General features: G+C 34.1%; 1 protein-coding gene across 4 annotated transcripts in view; it reads right to left on the bottom strand.

The window, feature by feature from the left end:
* LOC108116045 (G protein-coupled receptor kinase 1) overlaps positions 1-26,384 on the bottom strand; it is a 264,251-nt gene that overhangs the window by 218,071 nt on the left and 19,796 nt on the right. For all 4 annotated transcript variants that reach the window (XR_005993709.1, XM_041818096.1, XM_041818095.1 and 1 more), the window contains exons 2-5: positions 23,477-23,553; positions 23,330-23,403; positions 23,171-23,272; positions 23,041-23,115 (exon numbers count right to left, since the gene is read on the bottom strand). Coding sequence is in view for 3 of the 4 variants with exons in the window: in XM_041818096.1 (XP_041674030.1) it covers positions 23,041-23,115; positions 23,171-23,272; positions 23,330-23,403; positions 23,477-23,553 (328 nt within the window). In the remaining variant the exon portion in view is untranslated. The remainder of the gene's footprint in view (positions 1-23,040; positions 23,116-23,170; positions 23,273-23,329; positions 23,404-23,476; positions 23,554-26,384) is intronic.

The raw sequence follows: 26,384 nt of genomic DNA, 5'->3' as shown, positions 1-26,384 counted from the left end.
ATTTACGCTATTTGAGATATGAGCTTGGGCAACAAAAGAGCTGCACATAACTCCAGATTGGGAATGGTGAGCGTCTTCAAGGGCACAAATCTTGATTTTCAACAAAGAAGTGTGAAACTTCTCACTCCGAGCAAAAATAAATGCAAGCGCCATACGCGGCCAGTCAAGCTTATCCTTCCATAGCACCTGCATAAAAATCTTTAGTTTGGTGATGATCGAATCTAGCTATTGCCGAAAGAATGCTGCTCTTGGTTGCGGTCTGTTCTGTCCACGGGCTTGAGAACCTGAAAAATAACCTATCCGATAAGTATCCGTCGTAAAACTTCAACTTCAACTTTTGTTCCCGATCCGACACATCTACCCCTTCTAGCGCTGCTGGCTCCTTTTTTACCCAAGAGGTTCTAAACTTGTTGACGAATTTCAAAAACCTTTTCGATATTCTCCTCCTTAAATTAGATGATCCACGTAAAAACTTGTTGGTATGATTTGGGCTGCTAAGGGAAACTCAGCTTCTTCATCATAAGACAGCTACTGCATTGCAATTTACATTGAAGGTACTGGTGAGAGATACGAACACAGCAATACATTTTTCGGACGTCTCCGCACAACGAAACATTAAACAAGAAGAAACGCTATAATCGAGAGCCGCGACTATAAGATACCCGTTACTGTTTTACACAATTTTAAAATATTCATTTTGATAGTGGAAATTCACCTACTGTCAAAGAAAGCATGTTGAGTAACTTATAGTAATTTCACTGCCCATATGAACCTTATAACCTACATTTCTTCATATATAGCGAAACAATGTTTCGCTTTGAAAAATCATTTGTAAATAGATAGATATTGAAAAAAATGCGAAGACACACACTATAAATTGGAAGCGACAGTTTTTCGCGGTTTGTGTGCGTTAGAGTGGGCGTGTCTAGATGGGAAAACAACAGTTCGCATTGGGGCATCATAAAAAATGGAAAACGTGTAAAGCAATTATCAAAAAATCCGTGTGTATGTGTTAATTTAATAATTTTGCTAGGTCGAACCAATAATAGCAGTCCTAAAAAATTGAGACGCCTCCGCTGACTTGGTTTGTGGGCATCGCGGTTTGTGTCCACTTTATTGGGTTGCGCTGGAGTCTGACGAATATGTTCTTAAGATTTCATCATTTTAAGATTTTTCGTTTTGTGGGCGTTAAAGTGGAAAATTCCGGTTGCTACAAGAGCTCGTTGCGAAGGCACCTTTTAAATTTGCATGTTTAAGCCCAATTTTCTCATCGATTAAACAAAAGAACTTTAAAATCTGCATTCTCAGACCAAACTTTCTATCTCTTTTGGCTCCAGAGATCTCAGCGCACATACAGACATACGGATCAACAGATATATATGGTTGAGTTAAGTGTATAATAACAATTGCATTTAAAGCAATTTGTATTAAAAAAGGAATAGATGATAAGATAAAGAATAAAAGCTTAAGTCGAAAGCAGCAACTAATACTCTATTTACCAATTCATTTGGATACAAAGGTTTAGAATAAGCGCCCACACGGATACACGGACTTTAAAGATTCGAAAATGCTTCTTTATACCAGTTACATAATTTTCAACGAATTTATTACCCTATAAGAAAAGGTATAATAGGACGAAAGATTATAGGGATGTGCCTCGACTAACAGATAGCCTATTACTGTATTGACCAATTTGGAACTAACAATATTGCTCGCAAAAATTAACGTAATTATAAGCACCGTTTAATGGCAGAACTATATAAAGAATATTTATTAGTAGATACATATAAAATGTTGTCCGGAACAGATTTATGGGGTATTAACCTGTCAAATTAGTGATCAAAACATGTGTTCCCCCACCCCAAAACCCATTATCTGTCGCCTCCGTTATTAGGATTTCTCCTAACCTCCCTACAGGACCATTTAATCAGTATGGATTCTGGCACATATATCATAAACTCATAAATTAAAGTTTTTAAAATGAGTTCACATGTTCAAAGAAGTGATAAAATTTGACGATCAGGTCATGATTAGTTTTTTGATCCCCTATCCGTTATTTAAGAGTACGGGAATGTATTCCTGATCTTAATTAATTATTTTCTATATATGTAAGTAAGCCCCTGTGTACGTGTCTATGGGTGAGTAAAATTCCCAAATGTGTGTAGAAAAACGACATGTAGGACCAATTAGGAAGGTCAATGCTCGCACAGTTATAATGTGAGTTTAGTATTTTTCTCCATTCCACACATAAATAAAAAGAGGAACAAGAGGTTGTAGTTTTGGTATAGTTTGCCAGCACTAACACATTTCACCCCTATTAAAGGGTCACTTGACACGCATGCATCGGTTTTGTAAACATCTTGTTAGAGAATGTGCCCCGTAACAGATGAGAGTAGATGTGCACGTGTGCATGTGAGTCTATATATATTTCCCTTTGCTTATTCATAAAAAGTAGTAAAACATGTACTTTTTTATACCCGTTACTCGTAGAGTAAAAGAGTGTATTAGATTCGTTGAAAAGTATGTAGAAGGATGCGCTTCTGACCCAATAAAGTATATATGTCCGTGCCATGTCCTTGTACCCGAATGTCCGTCTATCCGCATGAACGATGTGATCTCAGGAACTATTGCCAGATACAAAGTTGAGATTAATCAGGCAGATTCTTGAGGTCCCTACGCAGAGCAAGTTTATTTCAGCATCCTGACCCACTAATCACGAAAAACTAAAAGCGTTGAAGTCTCAGAAATGTTTATAGCTTGAAAGTTGGGCTCAATATTTATACTCTTGATATGCTAGCCGCCGCTCGACTTACGCTTTACTTAAACTGAGGTTGCGATCCCTCTCTTTCTGAGCGTCGCGGTATAGAGAGTATAAACGATGGACTTTTACCATTTTACTTATTATTTTTGCTTATCTCTTTCTGCTCCCGCTTAGAGCTTGGCTTGGTTAAGTGCGACTAAATTAAATTCGGAAACCGCAATCTTATGATCTATTAACCTCTCACATTAGTGATTAAAATATGGTTTCCCCATCTCCGAACCCCAATATATGTCGCCTCCGTTATTCCACCCCGCAGGTCCTTTTAATTAGTATGGATTCTGACACAGAAATCATAAACCCATAAATTATAGTTTTTTGTTTACAATAAAAATAATGCACGTGTTAAAAAAGTAATAAAACTGTCAAGTTTATTGTCAAGTTCAGGTCAATGTTTCAAGTTGTTTATTTAAACTTTAGAGTTTTTGTTTTCTCCACACCGAAGCCCATTATCTGTCTGTCTCTCTGTCATTAGAGTTTCCCCTCACCGCCCTGCGGGTCCTTTTAATTAATATGGATTCTGGCACAGAAATCATAACCCCACATATTATAGATTTTTGTTTATTCCTCACCCTAATTAGAAGGATTGGGAACGTCTTGTGGAATGTTTCAAGCTGTTTATTATTATTAGTTTCCCCCACCCCGAAACCGAGTCCCTCTCTCTGAAATTAGGATATCCCCTCACCAACCACAGGTCCTTTTAATCTGTATGCATTCTGGCACAGAAATCATCAGCCTATAAGGGGTTGAATTTTCAGAGCAGCAAAAATGCAATCGGCTATTGTTTGCTTTTATGAAGATTTATAAACAAAAGATGCCCTAAAAGTTGACCACGGAGCCTTAAAGCTTCGCCTGCCGGAGCTTTTGTAAAAAAAAAAAACTATAAAAATGAAATAAAATAAAATACAAAATATTTAAAATTCGAATATTTGTTTTTATATATGAAATCTTATATTTTTTGCTCCCATATTAACTAAAATAAATAAAACAAATATTTATTTTAACAAATAAATGTGTTTATTTTATTATTTCTTTATTTCAGTGTTTTTGTGTCTTTTTTTATTAGTTTTCATTAATATGATGAAATTATTAATTGGTTGTATGAAAGCAGTTATCTGAGATGTTCTTTCCTGACTCATCAATCTGTTATAAGGTTATATAGTCTGAAGTACTTTTTGTATTTTTTATATCTTCTTTTCGTTATTTCTTCTAAATTATAATATTTGACATCCAAAAGTGTCGATTCCTTCCGTAGCTGAGTCCTTACTCCAGATACATGTTTCTAGCTGTATGTCATTGAGAGAAGTTATCTTTTTAACTTCTTCACACTCAAGTAGTTTTTAATTTATAAAGAGAAGTCACAGATAGTGAAAATTTAATTTGATTCGAATACATTACTTTAAGTTTTAAAAATTTATTCTAAAACTTTCAAGTTTTTTTCTTCTTTTCTACACTGACTTGAGAAAATCTGAAATGAATAACCAATTTGAGTTTTGTCATTCGTGCCAATTGTTTGTTATTAAAAACAAGTCGTCAAACCATGTCCGCACGGGATGCACAAGAAGAATGCAATTCAACCTGCGGATAGACGCATCAAGAAAATTTCGGAAGGATTCTCCATTATATGTATGTAAACGATGGATCAGACATCCAATTACCAAAAAACTTTATGAGTGAAGCAGGATCGTTTTTGCCGACACATCTGAGAACATTATTAGAGCGTTATATATCAGTAAACGTAAATTTCGAGTTATTTTTAAGAATGAAACGGAAGAAATTGAGATTAAAATTTTTCAATGTAATATGACTATTATGAATCAGTTCTCTAAATTGGATTCTATTTTTCTTGAGCATACTATGGAAATAGTAGCAAAGACTCAAGAATTCCAAGAAAAACGAGAGGAAACGCTTTAGTCGAGTGCCGCGACTATAAGATACTGTTTTACACAATTTTAAAATATTAATTTTGCTAGTGGAAAGGCGACACCTATTGTCAGAGGAAGCATGTTGAGTAACTGAGGCCTTATAACCTACATTTCTTCATGTATAGCGAAATAATGTTCCGATTTCAAAAATCTTTAGTAAATCGATAGATATTAACAGAAATAAGTTATACAAGGTCAAACAAAGGCATTCATAATAATATTATAGACGCCACAGTTTTCCGCGGTTTGTGGGCGACATCTCTTAAATAAGCAAAACTTTGTAGCTCTTATACTTTTTGAGATTTTTGCATTTTTGGGTTTACGGGTTTTGTGTGCGTTAGATTGGGCGTGGCTTGATCGCAGAAAAACAATTGGCATTGGGAGCATCATAAAAGCCTACATGCTTAATCCTTTCCTTTAATTTATCTTTTTATCTCTTATAGTTACCGAGATATCAGCTTTTCTAGACAATGTGAAACCCGTCTTTTGAGCTTGGTGGGCGTATGGGTGGGTGTGGCCGTGTAATAGTTCCACTATAAGATGCGCTGGCATCTAAAGATTATACATACTGAATTTCAACTTTCTAGCTCTAATAGTTCCTGAGATTTCAGCGATTATAGTTTTCGTGACTTGTGGACGTTATAGTGGGCGTGGCAAGATGCTGTAAAAAAATTGCGCTGCGTAGGGACTTCAAGAATCTTTATGGATAATCTCAACATTAAATCTCTTATAGTTCCTGAGATCTCAGCGTTCATACGGACAGACGGACAGACCAACGGGCATGGCTCATTCGTCTTCGCGATTCATCCTGATCAAGAATTTATATACTTTATACCTGTCCTTCTACCTGTTACATACTTTTCAACGAATCTAGTATACCCCTATACTCTACGAGTAACGGGTATAAATAGCGGGTGGGCAATAATTAAAGTAATCCGCCTAGAAATGAAATTGGACCAATAAAAACCTTTATCAGGTTTATCATATATCCCGATTCAAAAATTCTTAGCTTCTTAGCTATTATTAACGTATATAATAAAAACAAGAGGAAACGCTATAGTCGAGTGCCGCGACTATAAGATACCCGTTACTGTTTCATACAATTTTAAAATATTTATTTTGCTAGTGGAAATTACCCAAGCGCCAACTATAGTCGGAGAAAGCATGTCGAGTAACTGATAGTGACGTCATTGGCCATGTGAGGCCTTATAACCTAAATTTGTTCATAAATAGCGAAATAATGTTCCGATTTGAAAAATCTTTGGTAAATCGATAGATATTAACAGAAATAAGTTATACAAGGTCAAACGAAGGCATTCAAAATCTTATTATAGACGCAACAGTGTTTCGCGGTTTTTGGACGTTAGAGTGGTAGTTACCGAGATACCAGGTTTTCTTGAATATGCGAAAACCGTCTTTTGAGCTTGTTGGGCGTATGGGTGAGTGTGGCCAGATAATAGTACCACTAAAAGATGCGCTGGCATCCAAAGTTTATACATACTGAATTTCAACTTTATAGCTCTTATAGTTCCCAAGATTTCAGCGATTTTAGTTTTTCGCGATTTGTGGGCGTTAGAGTCGGCGTGACAGGATGCTGTAATAAACTTGCGCTGTCCCGGGAACTCAAGAATCTGCATGCTTAATCTCAACTTTGTATCTGCTATAATTCCTGAAATCTCAGCGTTCATACGGACGGTCGGAAGGACGGACGGACGGACGGTGGGACGGACTGACGGACATGGCTCAATCGACTTCGCTATTGATTCAGATCAAGAATATATATACTTTATAGGGACGGAAACGCTTCCTTCTATCTATTACATACTTTTCAACGAATCTAGTATACCCTTTTACTCTACGAGTAACGAGTATAAAAACCCCAAAGATGTAGTTCATATAATATTGATATATCCACTGAAAAATTATATTTGAATAGTGGATTATTAATATTGGATTTCACCAATTTAAATTTCCCTTTGAAAATAAACTGTGTGAAAACATTTTTAAAGAATAATAATTACATGAGTATAAACATCTTTGGGTATAATGAAGAACCCAAGCAAATAATCGGAACACTTTTTCAATCGGAGATTGAGAAACCATATCATATAAACATGCTGTTTCTAAAAGATGGAGGAAGTGGACATTGCATGTTCATTACAAATATTTCAAGGTATGTATCATACAATATAATATAAATAAATATATAACATACTAAATAAATTATTCATTGTTTTTCTATATATTATTAACAACACAAAAAGGGTCTCAGAAGAAATCACAATGGTTTTGTAATGTTTGTCTGAATTTCTCTGGATCTGCGGATGCTGCTCTAAGACATTGGACTGTTTGTAGCGGAAACGTGTCCAGGCCACCGGAATTACACAAACGAACTCTGGAGTTTACCCAATACCGCAAGCAACTTGAGGTTCCATTCGTCGTATACGCTGACTTTGAATGTGTACTGGAGCCGAGAAATATTGTAGTAAGCCCAAGTTTATTCAATTACCCAAATACCCATAGCTTATGCTTATTATATTAAGTGTGCCTTTGATTCTAAGCTAGATAAATCTGTAATAGAAACAGGTAGTAACGCAGGATCAAATTTTGTAGACTCTCTTGTACAAGATTTATCAGATAGAATGATGAGTACTTGTATAAGATTAATTCAATCATAATGACTCCAGAAGATGAGATTGAACTTCAGGAATCATTAAATTGTTATATTTGTAAAAAAATATTATTAAATGATAGTGTTAGGCACCATTGTCATTTAATAGGTTTATTTAGGGGTGCAGCTTATTCTATTTATTGAAGACTTGGCTAAAATTCCTGGTAGTATAAATTTTTTTTTTTGTATAGCTTTTTAATGAATATTAAATTCATTAAAAACGAAAAAGAATTCAGACTTATGCGTAAAAAGGGTATCTTTCCTTATGAATATTTAGATTCAGCTAGTCGACTTGAGGAAACTTCCCTACTATCAAACACATCATTCTATAGTAACTTGACGGAAAAGGAATGCTCTGAAGATGATTATAAGCACGCGCATACTGTCTGGTCACAATTTTCCTGTGCAACTCTTAAAGATTATCTAGAATTATATTCAAAAACTGATGTTTTCCTATTGACTGATATATCTGAAAATTTTAGAAAAATATGTTTACAAATTTATTCATTACACTCTGCTCAGTTTTCACTAAACCAGGTCTATCTTGGGCAGCCATGCTAAATGTCACAAATATTCAACTAGAGTTATTAGTAGATATCGATATGTATAGATTTATTCAAAATAACATTTGGGGGGTTAAGTACAATGTTGCCATAGATATACAAAAGCAAATAACAAGTACTTAACAGATTATGATTTAACAAAGGAATCATAATTTTTAATGCATTTGGATGCAAACAATTTATATGGTTGGGCAATGTCTTAACCCCTTCCATACGAAGGGTTGTCTCCTAATGAGTTAAAAAATTTTGATGTACATAACATATCTATTGATAGTGAGTATGGATATTTTTGGAAGTAGACCTCATTTACCTCTATCGCATTCATTATACACATAATGATCTACCGTTTTGTCGGTCAAATAGTTTCGAGTCTAAAGAAAATCAATTTCAAAAATTAATAGCTGCCTCGGGAACAAAAAAAATTATGTAATTCATTTTAGAAATTTGCAGCAATGTATACAAAATGGGTTAATATTAATAAAGATTCATAGAGGGGTTCGCTTTTTACAAAAACCTTGGCTAAAAACTTATATAGATTTAAATACTTTACATAGACATAATGCCAAGAATAAATTTAAAAAACATTTTTTTAAATAATAATAATAAACTCAGTCTATGGGAAAACTATGGAAAATCCTGAAAAACGTGTAGATGTTAAATTGGTTACTACATGGAAGTCTACAGATATTCATAAATTCGGTCAAAAAAAACAGTGTGCTAAAAATTTAATTTCAAAATTCAATTTTCATAGTGCAACTAAAATAACATAAGTTCTATACCATTCAAATAAAAAACCTTTCAGTAATATTTGATAAGCCAATGTATTTGGGTTTTGCTGTATTTGACTTATCAAAGTGGGAAATTTATGATTTTTATTACCAACACATGAAACCCAAGTTTTAAGAAAATTTAGTTTTAAATTATATGGATACAGAATTAGATTCATCTATACTACAAAAACTGACGATTTTTATAAGGATTTTCGTGGTGATATTGAATCAAAATTTGAGACATCCGATTATTTATGTGGCAGAATTGATTCATATAATTTAAAAAAAGTTAATAAAAAGAGGTTAGGATATTTTAGAGATGAGTTGAATAGAAAACCGAGTGAATTTATAGGTCTATGCTCTAAAGTTTATAGGTATAAAATAGATGAAGTCTTATAATAAAGAAAATGGTCTGAGTTCCAGAAATTTAACTATGGATTATTATAAAAATGTATTAATCACTGGTACTCCACATTATGGTAGTAGGACAATGTTTAGATCAAGGGCACACAAAATATCAAGAAATAGGGTATATAAGAATGTGCTTTGTGCTAATGATAGTAAAAAAAAAACGTAAACATAATGAAACAGAGTTTACAATGTTAAATCACGACGACCATGGTACATTATCAATAAAACATCAAAGGTTAATGGAAAAGAATACTATCGATAGTATCAATTTCCTAGAACTGGAAATTATATAAGAGATATAATAAATTAAAGAAATACAGATGATAATACATTAAATAATCTAAGAGATAAGCGAGAAAACATAGAAAAGTAATTATTTTATAAGTCAATTGAATTGGAAATGTTTTATTTTGATCGAAACAACAAAAATTGTAAAAACATGAATAATATTTAATTAAAATTGTTAATATACAAATCATAAAATTGTACATATATACACATGTAAGTATAAGATTTAAATTTTTTTTTTTTTTTAATGAAAAAATTAACAAAACAAAAATGAAAACAAGAGGAAACGCTATAGTCGAGTGCCGCGACTATAAGATACCCGTTACTGTTTTACAAAATTTTAAAATATTATTTTGCTAGTGGAAATTCACAAAAGCGCCACCTATTGCCAGAGGAAGTATGTTGAGTATGCTTATAGTGACGTCACTGCCCATGTAAGGCCTTATAACCTTAATTTCTTTATAAATAGCAAAATAATGTTCCGAATTAAAAAATCTTTGGTAACTCGATAGATATTAACATAAATAAGTAACACAAGGTAAAACGAAGGCATTCATAATAATATTATAGACGCCACAGTTTTCCGCGGTTTGTGGGCGTTAGAGTGGCCCTGGCCGGATGCAACTTCGTGGTAAGTTGCAGAGGCATCTCTTAAATAAGTGTTCCTGAGCAAACTTTTGTAACTCATATAGTTTTCGAGATTTTTGCATAATTGGTTTTTCGGGTTTTGTGTGCGTTAGAGTGGGCGTGGCTTGATCGGAAAAAAACAATTTGCATTGGCAGCATCATAAAAACCTACATGCTTAATCCGAACTTTCTATCACTTATAGTTACCGAGATATCAGCTTTTCTAGAATATCTGAAAAAATCTTTTGAGCCTTTTGGGCGTATGGGTGGGTGTGGCCCGATAGTAGGACCACTATAAGATGCGCTGGCATCTAAAGATTATACTTTCTGAATTTCAACTTTCTAGCTCTAATAGTTCCTGAGATTTCAGCAATTTTAGTTTTTTGCGATTTGTGGGCGTTAGAGTGGGCGTGGCAGGATGCTGTAATAAAATTGCGCTGTCCCGGGACCTCAAGAATCTTCATGGTTAATCTCAACCCTGTATCTGTTATAGTTCCTGAGATCTCAACGTTCATACGGACGGACGGACGGACGGACCGACAGACGGACATGGCTCTATCGACTTCGCTATTGATCCTGATCATGAATATATATACTTTATAGGGTCGCAAACGCTTCCTTCTATCTGTTACATACTTTTCAATGAATCTAGTATACCCTTTTACTCTACGAGTAACGGTTATAATTAAATATAACATTGTCTTTTCATTTGGTATTTTGTACTATATAATTTCCTCTTTATTTACCCAGCTGTCTTTATCCATTGAAAACAATATTGATTCTTTTATTTATGACGAACATACCCAAACACTTGATTCGTGACAATGCAAACTTCATATTAATACAGATGTGGGATACGACACATTCGTAGAAATATGCAAAAATAATAAAGTGTTATTATTGTTGAATATGGAAATATGAGAGGATAAATTTGGATTCTTGCTTATCAGTAAAGATAACGATATGGATAATGGAAGATATAGAAAAGGGTATCAAACTACCCATATGATAATTTAAGTGTTGACTTCAATAAAAATCAGTTTGCTCACCTAAGTGAAATGTATTCAAGATTTCAATCTAGTTACTACAAACTTGAGTCACATCTATTTTAATCCTTTAAACGGATTAGTACAACGAGTGGTTAGATATTTTTAAAAAATGATTAAAGATATTGTATCAATTGATATTCAAGGTTTCTTTAACAATAGCATCAAATTTATTCTTAAAGAAATTGGAATAGTATTCGAAAAAGAAACAAACTTGAATAATAGTTTTATTATAAAACCACCTTATGATTTCAAATTTTTTCATACTAAACCTCAAACCACTGCAAAGTGGTTAACAAATAAGCATCATACAATTTGATGTAACGATGGAGAAAAGGAGTTTTTTGCAAGATATATTAAGCCAATCACTATTGGAAAAAAAATGTTCTGTACGGGAATGGAAAATAAACGTTTCCTACAGTCATTATTTGGAAACCACCATAAAAATCATGTTAAAGGTCGTGTTTGTGCTCTAAACAAAATTTTTTTTTAAAGTAGTTCAAAATAAGCAAAACACATCTTTTTGCATTCACACCATTTTGAAGCTGAGATCACTTGTGACAAGACCTGTTTCACGAAAACTATTTCTATAAATAATTAAGTTTCTTGGAGAAATAGATAATGTTTTTGTACAATTTAATGGCAAGACATTTAAACATCATTTCCAATACCTTCTTAAAACAAAAATTATGTTTATGAATCAAGGTGCACAAGATCTGAAATCAATGAAATATGGTGAACATTTTATATTCTGAAACACCGATTCGAGATTGGCATTATGCGCATTCCTCTTTTATGTAAATCGAAGGAATGGAGCAAGAAAAAGAATGTCATTATATCAATAATTAAGAAATATAAATATTTTTTATGAATAAGGGAAGGGAAAGGCACACGTACACATATACATCATCTTAAAAAATGTTTACAAATCAGATACATGAGTGTGAAGTGAAGTGGTGGAGGGCGTAGGTGTTTGTTACTAAACCAAAAATTCTGAAATCTGTATAAACAACCAGGACCCGTCGGTGGTGATTGGAAAGCCTAATTACACAGAGCCAGACAGATAATGGGTTTTGTGGTGGGGGAAAATTTAATTAAATCAATAAATTGACAGTTACTATCCCATAAAACTGGCCCAGAACCCGCAATATGTTTTCGAATAGTTATTCCCTTGAGATCTAGTCGCGTTTGTGGAAAACTGTTTTTCCCATCGCTCCAACATGTTTTAGGATGGTTATTTCTTAACCAGTTTGCAGTGGTTCGAGATTTTGTATTTAAAAATGTTAAATCTTGAAAACATTTAATATAGGTGAGCAAACTGATTCTTATTGAAGTCAACATTTAAATTATCATACGGGTAAGATTCAGAATTTAAATAAACCTTCAAGTTTCATAAGTTTTCCGTTCAGTGTAAATCCGATTATTGCAAACCTTGGTCTATCCCGATTTTCTGGTATTTTAACATTCCAACAGTGGTAGGTTCCTATTCCTTATTTGTGGTTGACGTAGGAGTTCAATTTACGAAATGCAGTAGTAAGGTTTAAGCCAATTTTAATAATATCATACATTTTAATTTTTGAAGTGTTACTAATGTCATTTCTTATTTAAATGATTGTTCCAATCTCATCTTTTCAAAGACATCATCTAGGTTTTTAGTTAGCATTAGCACAAGTTAATGTTTATCATTCAACAAAACCTCATTATACTCTTCAACAAACGCCAATAAATTTTTTAACGGGACAAAAAAGTTAAATTATGGTCCAGTAGAAAAGTCACCTCCACCACTCCATCCAGAAAATAGTAGATTTTTACTTCAAAGGTTATCGAATGGTAAAAAATGTTTAAGAGTAGTTTTCATACCGACAAATCGAATTCTATCAATCTCGCATCCATTTATTTCGTACTTGATTTCATCAAAGAAGTATACCATAAATTATTTTTGTAAAAACTTTCAACACTTGTAGGACGGACTGTTTTACTTTTCTAAAAATTCTTGAAAGTTGAGGTAATTTTCATGACGGAGCACGTAAAAGTTTTGATTTTGTATAGAAATTCGAATTTTTCGAAGTACTCTCATTCGAGTAATCTTTTTCTATATTGCGATTACATTAGTTCGAATATGGAAGAGATTTTATTTATCGTCTATATTTGGAATTTAATTGTACATATTAAAATCAATTAAAGTACACTCAAAACGTCCATCAAATTCGATTGGTGACGACGAATAGGTATGGAACTCTTTTTTCGAAGTACTCTCATTCGAGTAAACTTTTTCTATATTGCGATTACATTAGTTCGAATATGGTATCGTCTATATTTGGAATTGAATTGTACATATTAAAATCAATTAAAGTACACTCAAAACGTCCATTAAAGAACATAACAGAACTATTGTCATTCAAAGACAAGGTCACTGAAATAGACACAATGAAATCTGTTGTTAAACTGTGGAAGTTTTTATCTTTTAGACCATTTATATACCAATCTAATAACTTTTAAAATCAAAATAAACTGATCAAAAACCTTCTTACATTATCCATATCGTTATCTATACTTATAAGAAAGAATCCAAATTTATCCTCTCATATTTCCATATCCAACAATGATAACACTTTATTGTAACACTTTATTATTTTTTACATATTTCTACGAATGTGTCATAGCCCATATCTGTATTAATATGATTTCTAAATATGTGTTGCATATTTAAATCATCTTGTTTAAACATTATAATAAAGTTTGCAGTAGAGTAACGGGTAAAAACATTATTGATAATAAGATTCATTTGTCTAGTGGAACAAGTTGTAATTTAACTCCTGGCCTATAGTCTCTTATATAAATAAAAATATTAAATATTCATTTTACTAGTGAAAATTCCCCAAGCGCCACCTATTGTCGGAGAAAGCATGTCGAGCCACTGATAGTGACGTCACAAACCATGTGAGGCCTTAGAATCTAAATTTCTTCATAAATAGCGAAATAATGTTCCGATTTGAAAAAAACTTTATTACAATGTTTAAACAAGATGATTTAAATATGCGACATATACGAGGTGTGTTCAAAAAGTAAGGTGACTCTTCAAATTTCGCGAATTTCAAATTTTTCGATTATCGAAACCTTTTAGAAGTTATACGAGGTGTGTTCAAAAAGTAAGGTGACTTTTCAAATTTCAAATTTTTCAAATTTTTCGATTATCTTCAGTTTTGGGAACAAGAAAAAGTCACATGGGGCCAAATCCGGTGAATATGGTGGCTGAGGCATTATTGTGGTGTTGTTTTTGGCCAAAAAATCCAAATCCTTTGATCCATATTTTTCGATAGCAAAAAATCGCCGAGCTCGCAAAACAACTTGTAACTTTACGCCTCTCACAACCAAACAAAAGAGGATGTTCCATTGAAACTTGGTACAGATGTTAGGGAAGAGTGTACCAATATAACAAAACAAAAAAATCGATAATCGAAAAATTTGAAATTCGCGAAATTTGAAGAGTCACCTTACTTTTTGAACACACCTCGTATATAGAGATCATATTAATACAGATACGGGAAACAACACATTCGTAATTTTGGGGTTGTTTATAAAGTATAAAACTCTATAGGCCAGGAGTTAAATTACAACTTGTTCCACTAGACAAAATAATCTTATTATCAATAATGTTTTTACCCGTTACCCGTATAAGAATATTGATTCATAAGAATATTGATTCTTTTATTTATGACGAACATACCCAAACACTTGATTCGTGACAATGCAAACTTCATATTAATACAGATGTGGGATACGACACATTCTTAGAAATATGCAAAAATAATAAAGTGTTATTATTGTTGAATATGGAAATATGAGAGGATAAATTTGGATTCTTGCTTATCAGTAAAGATAACGATATGGATAATGGAAGATATAGAAAAGGGTATCAAACTACCCATATGATAATTTAAGTGTTGACTTCAATAAAAATCAGTTTGCTCACCTAAGTGAAATGTATTCAAGATTTCAATCTAGTTACTACAAACTTGAGTCACATCTATTTTAATCTTTTAAACGGATTAGTACAACGAGTGGTTAGATATTTTTAAAAAATGATTAAAGATATTGTATCAATTGATATTCAAGGTTTCTTTAACAATAGCATCAAATTTATTCTTGAAGAAATTGGAATAGTATTCGAAAAAGAAACAAACTTGAATAATAGTTTTGTTATAAAACCACCATATGATTTCAAATTTTTTCATACTAAACCTCAAACCACTGCAAAGTGGTTAACAAATAAGCATCATACAATTTGATGTAACGATGGAGAAAAGGAGTTTTTTGCAAGATATATTAAGCCAATCACTATTGGAAAAAAAATGTTCTGTACGGGAATGGAAAATAAACGTTTCCTACAGTCATTATTTGGAAACCACCATAAAAATCATGTTAAAGGTCGTGTTTGTGCTCTAAACAACATTTTTTTTTAAGTAGTTCAAAATAAGCAAAACACATCTTTTTGCATTCACACCATTTTGAAGCTGAGATCACTTGTGACAAGACCTGTTTCACGAAAACTATTTCTATAAATAATTAAATTTCTTGGAGAAATAGATAATGTTTTTGTACAATTTAATGGCAAGACATTTAAACATAATTTCCAATACCTTCTTAAAACAAAAATTATGTTTATGAATCAAGGTGCACAAGATCTGAAAACAATGAAATATGGTGAACACTTTATATTCTGAAACACCGATTCGAGATTGGCATTATGCGCATTCCTCTTTTATGTAAATCGAAGGAATGGAGCAAGAAAAAGAATGTCATTATATCAATAATTAAGAAATATAAATATTTTTTATGAATAAGGGAAGGGAAAGGCACACGTACACATATACATCATCTTAAAAAATGTTTACAAATCAGATACATGAGTGTGAAGTGAAGTGGTGGAGGGCGTAGGTGTTTGTTACTAAACCAAAAATTCTGAAATCTGTATAAACAACCAGGACCCGTCGGTGGTGATTGGAAAGCCTAATTACACAGAGCCAGACAGATAATGGGTTTTGTGGTGGGGGAAAATTTAATTTAATCAATAAATTGACAGTTACTATCCCATAAATCTGGCCCAGAACCCGCAATATGTTTTCGAATAGTTATTCCCTTGAGATCTAGTCGCGTTTGTGGAAAACTGTTTTTCCCATCGCTCCAACATGTTTTAGGATGGTTATTTCTTAACCAGTTTGCAGTTGTTCGAGATTTTGTATTTAAAAATGTTAAATCTTGAAAACATTTAATATAGGTGAGCAAACTGATTCTTATTGAAGTCAACATTTAAATTATCATACGGGTAAGATTCAGAATTTAAATAAACCTTCAAGTTTCATAAGTTTTCCGTTCAGTGTAAATCCGATTATTGCAAACCTTGGTCTATCCCGATTTTCTGGTATTTTAACATTCCAACAGTGGTAGGTTCCTATTCCTAATATGTGGTTGACGTAGGAGTCCAATTTACGAAATGCAATAGTAAGGTTTAAACCAATTTTAATAATATCATACATTTTAATTTTTGAAGTGTTACTAATGTCATTTCTTATTTAAATGATTGTTCCAATCTCATCTTTTCAAAGACATCATCTAGGTTTTTAGTTAGCATTAGCACAAGTTAATGTTTATCATTCAACAAAACCTCATTATACTCTTCAACAAACGCCAATAAATTTTTTAACGGGACAAAAAAGTTAAATTATGGTCCAGTAGAAAAGTCACCTCCACCACTCCATCCAGAAAATAATAGATTTTTACTTCAAAGGTTATCGAATGGTAAAAAATGTTTAAGAGTAGTTTTCATACCGACAAATCGAATTCTATCAATCTCGCATCCATTTATTTCGTACTTGATTTCATCAAAGAAGTATACCATAAATTATTTTTGTAAAAACTTTCAACACTTGTAGGACGGACTGTTTTACTTTTCTAAAAATTCTTGAAAGTTGAGGTAATTTTCATGACGGAGCACGTAAAAGTTTTGATTTTGTATAATAATTCCAATTTTTCGAAGTACTCTCATTCGAGTAATCTTTTTCTATATTGCGATTACATTAGTTCGAATATGGAAGAGATTTTATTTATCGTCTATATTTGGAATTGAATTGTACATATTAAAATCAATTAAAGTACACTCAAAACGTCCATCAAATTCGATTGGTGACGACGACTAGGTATGAAACTCTTTTTTCGAAGTACTCTCATTCGAGTAAACTTTTTCTATATTGCGATTACATTAGTTCGAATATGGTATCGTCTATATTTGGAATTGAATTGTACATATTAAAATCAATTAAAGTACACTCAAAACGTCCATTAAAGAACATAACAGAACTATTGTCATTCAAAGACAAGGTCACTGAAATAGACACAATGAAATCTGTTGTTAAACTGTGGAAGTTTTTATCTTTTAGACCATTTATATACCAATCTAATAACTTTTAAAATCAAAATAAACTGATCAAAAACCTTCTTACATTATCCATATCGTTATCTATACTTATAAGAAAGAATCCAAATTTATCCTCTCATATTTCCATATCCAACAATGATAACACTTTATTGTAACACTTTATTATTTTTACATATTTCTACGAATGTGTCATAGCCCATATCTGTATTAATATGATTTCTAAATATGTGTTGCATATTTAAATCATCTTGTTTAAACATTATAATAAAGTTTGCAGTAGAGTAACGGGTAAAAACATTATTGATAATAAGATTCATTTGTCTAGTGGAACAAGTTGTAATTTAACTCCTGGCCTATAGTCTCTTATATAAATAAAAATATTAAATATTCATTTTACTAGTGAAAATTCCCCAAGCGCCACCTATTGTCGGAGAAAGCATGTCGAGCCACTGATAGTGACGTCACAAACCATGTGAGGCCTTAGAATCTAAATTTCTTCATAAATAGCGAAATAATGTTCCGATTTGAAAAATCTTTGGTAAATTGATAGATATTAACAGAAATAAGTTATACAAGGTCAAACGAAGGCATTCATAATAATATTATAGACTCCACAGTTTTTCGCGGTTTGTGGGCGTTAGAGTGGGCGTGGAGAAATGAAAACTCGTGACGAGTTGCAGTGGCATCTCTTTAATACGCGTTATTATGCCTAACTTTTTAGCTCTTACAGGTCCCGAGATTTTTGCATTTTTTGTTTTCCGTGTTTTGTGGTCGTTAGGGTGGCCGTGGCAAGATAGGAAAAAATGAATTTGCATTTGGGGCATCATAAAAACCTACATGCTTAACCGAACTTTCTATAACTTATAGTTACCGAGATATCAAGGTTTTTTGAAAATGCTAAAACCGTATTTTGAGCTTGGTGGGCGTATGGGTAGGTGTGGCCGGATAATAGTATCACAAAAAGATGCGCTGGCATCCAAAGTTTATACATACTGGATTTCTAACTCTAATAGTTCCCTAGATTTCAGCGATTTTAGTTTTTCGTGATTTGTGGGCGTTAGAGTGCTGAAATAAACTTGCGCTGTCCCGGGACCTCAAGAATCTTCATGCTTAATCTCAACTTTGTATCTGCTGTAGTTCCTGAGATCTCAGCGTTCATACGGACGGACGGACGGACGGACATACTTTTCAACGAATCTAGTATACCCTTTTACTCTATGAGTAACGGGTATAAAAATCGAAACCAAGTTAGTGATGATTTTTGTTTGAATTGAGGGTCCTGCGTACAACGAATCATTCAGAGAATATCCCTAAGTGGACTTCCCTGAACCATCTCTCAGCTTCGTAGTTGTGCTATTCAATTTTTGCACACAATTGTGGGGCAGATAATACTAATGCGCTGCCGCATTTTTGGGTTCTAGAGAAATGTGGCCAAATAAAGGCTATGTACTGCGACTTCAGGTCTAAATTTCTAGCTCATTAAGCCCTATGCACCTTGAACCAAAGAAGCGCACATTCATATGAGAGTCCCAAAATATCGAATCTAGTTTTGGGGAAGCAGCGCCGAATATTGGCCAGAGTTCAGACGAGTGTACTGCTGCTTCCTATCTTTCGACAGCTTGAGAAGATCTAGCTATGTCTTGTTCGATGCAGTGTGGGTAAAGGGTTTTCTAAGCGAATTTGTCCAAAACCAAGCAGCTCAAAGAACTCACTTGCTCCAATAAGCAAGTCAATGCGATGACTTTTATAGAAGAAAGGGTCGGAGGCTCGACATTTTCAGCTATTTTCCACTCAGGTGCGTTAAGGTCAAAATGATAATCAGTGATTGACTGCGTTGCCGGATTGTGTAAATCTTCATACCGACTTATCCGGTGCTAGTGAGAATTCGCCGGTTCCTGATATAGAGATCGTTGAGCGATGAATTTTAAGTTAAAGTTAATTTTCGGTAATTTCGATATTATTTGGCGACAAGACTACAGGTGGCATTTTGGGCAAGGGTACGGAAACTAAAGTGCAATGGAACTCGATCACATATGCTGCTACTTGTGGCAGATTCTACAGTTGTCAGACCTGCATTGGCGTAAGCTGTGTTCCTTCCGTAGGCAATTCCGTAGGATGAATTTTAAGTTAAAGTTCATTTTCGGTAATTTCGATATTATTTTGCGAGACTACAGGTTGCATTTTGGGCAAGGGTACGGAAACTAAAGTGCAATGGAACTCGATCACATATGCTGCTACTTGTGGCAGATTCTACAGTTGTCAGACCTGCATTGGCGTAAGCTGTGTTCCTTCCGTAGGCAATTTAAATAACTGTGCACCCTTCTTTCCTTATTATACCGCTGAGTTGGAGTCGATTAAAATTGTGGGCATTTTGTAAAAAAATGCTCCTTGACCTCACATAGGGTACACAATGCTAATTTCGAATATGAAGCAATAAGGGTGCTGCGATGGCCTGTGGTAGCTGCATTTCCTACATTTCTGTTAGGTGTCCGATTTACCATAACACAGTCCAACCGTGTTGAACATGGCTTAGAAGTCCGCCCAATAGATGTATTATACACCAAATCGCGGAAGCTGGTAGGCCTCAAATTGCTTTTGAAGGCGGCACTGATGTTATTAAATTCAGAATTTCCATTAGACTTTCTCTTCTCACTGTTTAAATAGCGGCAGATTCTCCCGTTAGTTTCACAATACGATGTGATAAATCTTATGCGCGAGCTGGCGCCTCTGCAACTAATATAGGCGGTCCACCACCGAAACCCCCACGACAGCCAAACATCTAGCAGTTACCGCGTCAGCAATAAGCCTCGGCGTTACCAACCAAACACAAAAACCGGGACCACTTCAAATCCGAGCTCCACATCTTCATCCGCTCCAACTTCAATTCCCTTCCGCTAGGTCAGCATAATTGCACGTATACGTTCGAGCTATACTGTCAAAGAAACCACAACTTGCTACTTTTTAATTATTGGGAGGCTCCCCGAACCAATTTGAATACTTAACATTAGTTACGACGAAGGATGTCAAGGATATACAACATTATCTGTATCATTATTATGAAAAAGTGAGTAGGGTGAAGTGGGTGCAATGGAGTGGAAAATTTAATTAAATATTAAGAAAATAATAAAATAAAAAATTAAGTAAAACGAATCATACAGCAATAATAAATAAAAAAAAATTAATAAAAATCAATCAAAATGTTATAATCAGCGAGAATTAAGGAAATTGTTCAAACCGCAGGCAGAGAAATGTGAAAGGAGAATAGTGCAAGTGCATAGTGTCCGAAGTTAAAGAACAGCAAGGTAAAAATAAATTAATCAGAAGATATTCACACAGAACGTGTTTAATAATGGAAAGAGTTAAGTTGGAATTTTAAATTAATAGTGGTCATATTTATAAACTAAATGGAGGGTTCAATTGCAACAAATGGCTCGTAGTCCAACATCGGAAAACGGTCGAAAGCGTCCACGGTTCGAGGTTGCATCGAGAAGCTCGATCGAACGGTTGGCTGTTGACAAGCGTCGTTCGTGCCCAATGCTTTTATTTTTAAATCAACCTGAGAGAAGTACTTATTTTAAATTAATTTCAGAACTCCATTTCACCACACAAGCACTTTGTACATGTACGTCGGAGATGTATAAGAAGAAGCGTGTCTAAAGAAACTAAGCAACAAGTTATTTGTGATTTCTTTTACTTGCATAATTGCTGAGAGAGAGGATTGCGAACGAGAGAGAGTGGTTGTCTCTGAGAGAGAGAGAGAAATCAAAAAGGAATGAACAATTGGATGAATACCGCATGGCGCGTGCCATAGGAAGTGGAGAAAGGGAAGCAAAGTTCAGTTTTGCTCAGTTTTTAAAATGAAAGAAGAAGAGCAGCAAATGTCTCAGTCCCTGACATATACCTAAGAACACATACAAGAAGAATTACGAGATAAGTAAGAAGGCAGAGACAGTTCACGAGCTTTAAAGCCAGATCTGTTTTGATAGAGTAGAGGAATGGCGCCTACAAGTGTGTTAGAAGCTATCAAGGCAATAGACCTGGTAGAAATTATACCGAAGTACGAAGGAGAATTAGATAGATTTATAGGATCGGTAGAGCAGGTGATAGGTCAAATCAAGGAGTAAGCTGCATTTAGAGCGCACTTAGAGCAGAAAGGATCAAGATTATATGAGCAGCAGATAGAGTTCTCGATTTACACGAGGCGGAGCTAAATTAGGACCAGATAAAGAGAATATTTCAAAGACAAGAGATCTGAGTATTTGATTATGGAATTGACCCATATTAAGCAAAAGCAGTTCGAATCGGTGGCCTTATACACCAAAGTTATGACCGTAAAGAAAGCCCTAGTGGGTCTGGCCACGTCTAACGAGCAAGGCATATTGTTGAGGAGCGAAAAGAACCAAGTCCGGTACAGGCCGGAGATACGATATTTAGGAAGGAAAGAAGGAGGGATAAGCTTACCCCTCGATTTTCAAAACACAAGGTGTTAGAATCCAATGGCCTGACATTAACGACAACCACGCCACACAAGATTCACAAATAGAAAATCAGAAGATTAACCAAACCCAACGAATAAATAATTATAGATGGTCAAGGGCCATGGACGCGGAAAGGAACTTTGAGATCCGGCCCCTGAAAGGAGAGATGCTGTTGGCACAAATCAAATTAGGCTCGGCGAAGACAATACAGACGTACAAGACATTCATACACATAGTAAGACTACAGGAATAGCAAGAAGCAGTAGAAGGAATAAAACAAACACTCATAGTATCATCATTCAGATCATCATACATATATATTGCCAAAAATTTGTTATTCAAGGTATATATACTTTATAGGGTCAGAAACGCTTCCTTCTACCTGTTACACACTTTCCAACGAATCTAATATACCCTTTTAAAAAGCCGCATACTCGATTGCCAACTCCGGCTTGGCCTTGTAGTATGTACATATTATATATATATATAATATATATTATTGTATCAAGTAGTCACTGTACCAATGTCAGCATAGTGCTACAGTGTGTTTACGTATACATAAAGTTCGGCACAAAAACCAACAGAAATGCGATCGTGTCAGCAGTTTCTCATGACTTGACAACGCACACATATAATATATGCATATGGAATCCTTGGTAAATCGATAGATATAAACTTGAAATTTTATAAAAGGTCAAACAAAGACATAAACCTTAATATCAAGTTTTCGGTGGTTCGAGGGCATTACAATGCCATTAATCTTGATCAAGAATATATATACTTTATAGGGTAGGATATGCTTTCTTCTTCTTGTTACATATCCCTATCCTTTTTGTTCAACGAGTAACGGGTCCAACGCACACGATAATAACAATTTTTAATGTTTTAATAAAAAACAGCTTTGTCTTTGGCACAGAGGAACTGTACACTAACTAATTATTCTTCCACAACAATTTGTTTTAGTTTGCATGATTAAAAAAAATATATTTTATAATAAAAGAGCTTACTTCAAATAAGTCAACCGGAACTTCATTTTTCAATAAATATTTTTGCACACTTGCAACAGCATTTTTCGAGTATTCCTATAAAGAAAAGTTGTAGTTTTAACTCATAGTTCATTTATATTGAGGTACTTGCATAAGTGTGTGACAGCATTTCCTCCATTATAAAATTATCATAAACTTCCCTAGCCAATTTTTTTCTCTCATCATAACATTCGGTTTTTTCAAATAATTTTATCTGAAAACAATAAATAAAATTAAATTTTTTATAAATTATAAATATTATATAACATACCTGTTCAAAAAACTTAAGTTGTTGTATAGGTTCATCGGAATCGTTTTCACAAAAGTCTTTAAACAGCAAATACCCTAAAAGAAGTGAATTTAATATTTAATTTAATTAAATGAGTTAAGTTAAGAAGTTAAGTTGTTTAATACATACCCAAAACTTCATTAAAAATTTTATGAAAATTTAATTCGCCTTCCTTTTCCAAATATTTGTACATAACACTTCTAACACTGTAATGAAAGCAATGCTTAAGTTAATAAAAAATCATTGAATTACAAATAAATAATAAAAAGTAAATAATAGAAGGTATGCAAGGACTCCGAAAGCTGCATTCATAGTTTAAGAAACCTTCTTATTCTAGACATGAAGATTAACTCTATCTTAATCATACGGTTAATAAGGAAATATTGTATTAGAACCTTATTAACTAAGAAAATAGTCTTCATATTTGGTTCTAAATCTAATAATGTATTCTATTGCGTCGTTTCTTCGAAGCATTTTGTAAAGGGTGTTTTTCTAAGGTATAAAACTTTAAATTTCAATAAAACAACGATGGATTATTCTATTGACATGAACTTTTTTATTCGAAAGATAATCTTGCATTATATTTATACCCGTTACTCGTAGAGTAAGATTCGTATATAGATTCGTTGAAAAGTATGTAACAGGTAGAAGGAAGCGTTTTCGACCCTATAATATTTATATATAAGTTAACAACAGCAATATTTCCTCATATTTTTCTCCGAAAATATTGCAACATTGTTGAGCACAAAAGTTGCAACACAATAAGACCCAGCCTAAAGTTCAATAACATAAAGTTCAATAACATAAACACGAGCATCCGGTCAGACCCAAATTCTGCAGACCCCGCAGATTCTGCAACTAAGCAATTTTGTCAACGCTACCAACGTCGCTGCCAGCGAACAACTTTGTCAACGCTACCAACGCCGCTGCCAGCGCCGCCGCCACCCACAGCTATAAATTAGGGATCGATAAGTAAAGTAGAGTAGTTCCGATCTGAATCTCGAATAAATAAGACATCCGAATTGTTAAATTTGAAGTTTTAATTATTTGGAAATTAACTGGCGCCCGAACAGGGACCAGCGCGAGTAAATCCGATTAAGTTCATCAGTGCTAAATAAAATCCGTGCAACTCCGTTGACATATCCTTAAAAGTGCAACGCGAGGACATCTGATTAAGTTCGATCCGTGCGGAAAATTACGAAGTGCAACTCCGCTGGCCCAACACAGGTCATACTCAGAGGAACTCCTTCATAATAAAATTGAAGCTGAGGACGACAACCGGTCGGCAAAATAATTGCTGATATATCGGTGGACTACAAGTACTGTCAGGCAAGCCTGCAGGACATTCTCTATTCGTGTGCGTCGCAGGATCCTCAGTAGGCAACAAACAGGAAGAAATCCGGACCATCAGGAGAAGTAGCCACATCAAAATTAAGTTAAATGAGAATAGTGATTAAGAAACCAAATTAAATCAAAATTAAATTCTTTTAAAAATCAATTAAAAAGCTATTAAATTACGTAAAATTTAAATTTAAATACAAATCTAAAAATTAAATTCAAAAATTAAAATTAGAAATAAATAATATTGCACCAAAATTAAAATTAAAAAAATAATTTAAAGTTTGAACTACAAATTAAGAATTCAATTGTTTTGAAAATTTCCTCCCACTATTTTACCTTTATAATCCATTTAATTTACATTAATATTATTTTATTCATGAATATTACTTTAATTTGTAAGACACACCCATAAAAATTCACCTTCCTTAAAAAACTAATGGCCAATCAGCGAAATCTCATAAGACCCCCATTATCAATATTGAACAGCAACAGCCAGCAGGACCAAATAATCCAGAAGAACCAAACGTAGTTTTAGAACAACATATAAATCCAAACCAAAACGATTTAGTTCAACAGCTTCAGAGACTAGAAATTCAACAACAACAACACAGGAATAACATGGCAGCAGAAGAATTACAGGCAGCCGTTAGGCAAATTCTTGCAGAGCAATTACCAGTTTTTTTAAGACAAGCACAAAACCCAGGGTTTGATTTCGCATATGCCCCAAATCAGGAAATTTCCCCAGAAAATGGAGGTAATCTCGAAGGTCTAGACAGGGTACCCGACATAGTAAAATGTCTACGAGAATTTTCGGGAAATCCAGCGGAATTCAGTTCATGGAAAAAGGGAGTCCATAGAGTGCTAAAAACTTATGAAAACACTGTAGGAACGGCTAAATATTTTGGTATTCTACACACTATTCGTAACAAAATAACGGGAAATGCGGACACTGCATTGGAATCCTACAACATTCCATTAAATTGGAATGCTATCTCGAAATGTCTAACACTTCATTACGCAGATAAACGGGATTTAGGAACCCTTGAGTACCAAATGACGACAATTAGCCAGGGCACTAATCAGACTGTAGAAGAATTCCATCAGGCGGTCTACAAACATCTATCCCTGATACTTAATAAAATTGGATGTATGGAATTAGGACCTGAAGCAGAACAACTAATGACCAAAATGTATAGAGACAAAGCCTTAGATACTTTTGTACGCGGACTTCGTGGCGACTTATCTCGCTTACTTGGTATGAAAGAACCCCTACTGACCTCCCTTCGGCTTTGCACCTATGCTTAAAGCTTGAGAATCAGGCATTCCGAACTAACCACGCAACTAACAGAAGGCAACAATTGTCTTTTAAGGACGTACCCTCACGGTTCGTGCCACAAATACAAGCAGCCGTACCAACATGGCCACAATGGTCAATCCCTACAGGGAACGCCCAGTTCCAGACTCTCTTTCCACAACCCAATTTAAATAGACAACACTATACTCCACACCAACAACCATTCAGTGGCAACCTGGTCCCATTTGTAACGACCCGGCCTTCAGGAAGCCAACCACCTCCTCGCCCTTTGGCCGCAAAGCCACAACCACGACCTGAACCAATGGACATAGACAGGACTTTACAAACTAAACAGATTAATTACATGAACAAACCAGGACGATTTGACGCCGGCAAAAGACC

Source organism: Drosophila eugracilis, unplaced genomic scaffold (genome assembly GCF_018153835.1).
Source record: "Drosophila eugracilis isolate 14026-0451.02 unplaced genomic scaffold, ASM1815383v1 contig_2148, whole genome shotgun sequence".
Taxonomy (NCBI): domain Eukaryota; kingdom Metazoa; phylum Arthropoda; class Insecta; order Diptera; family Drosophilidae; genus Drosophila; species Drosophila eugracilis.
This window is presented reverse-complemented; position numbering and strand designations above follow the sequence as displayed.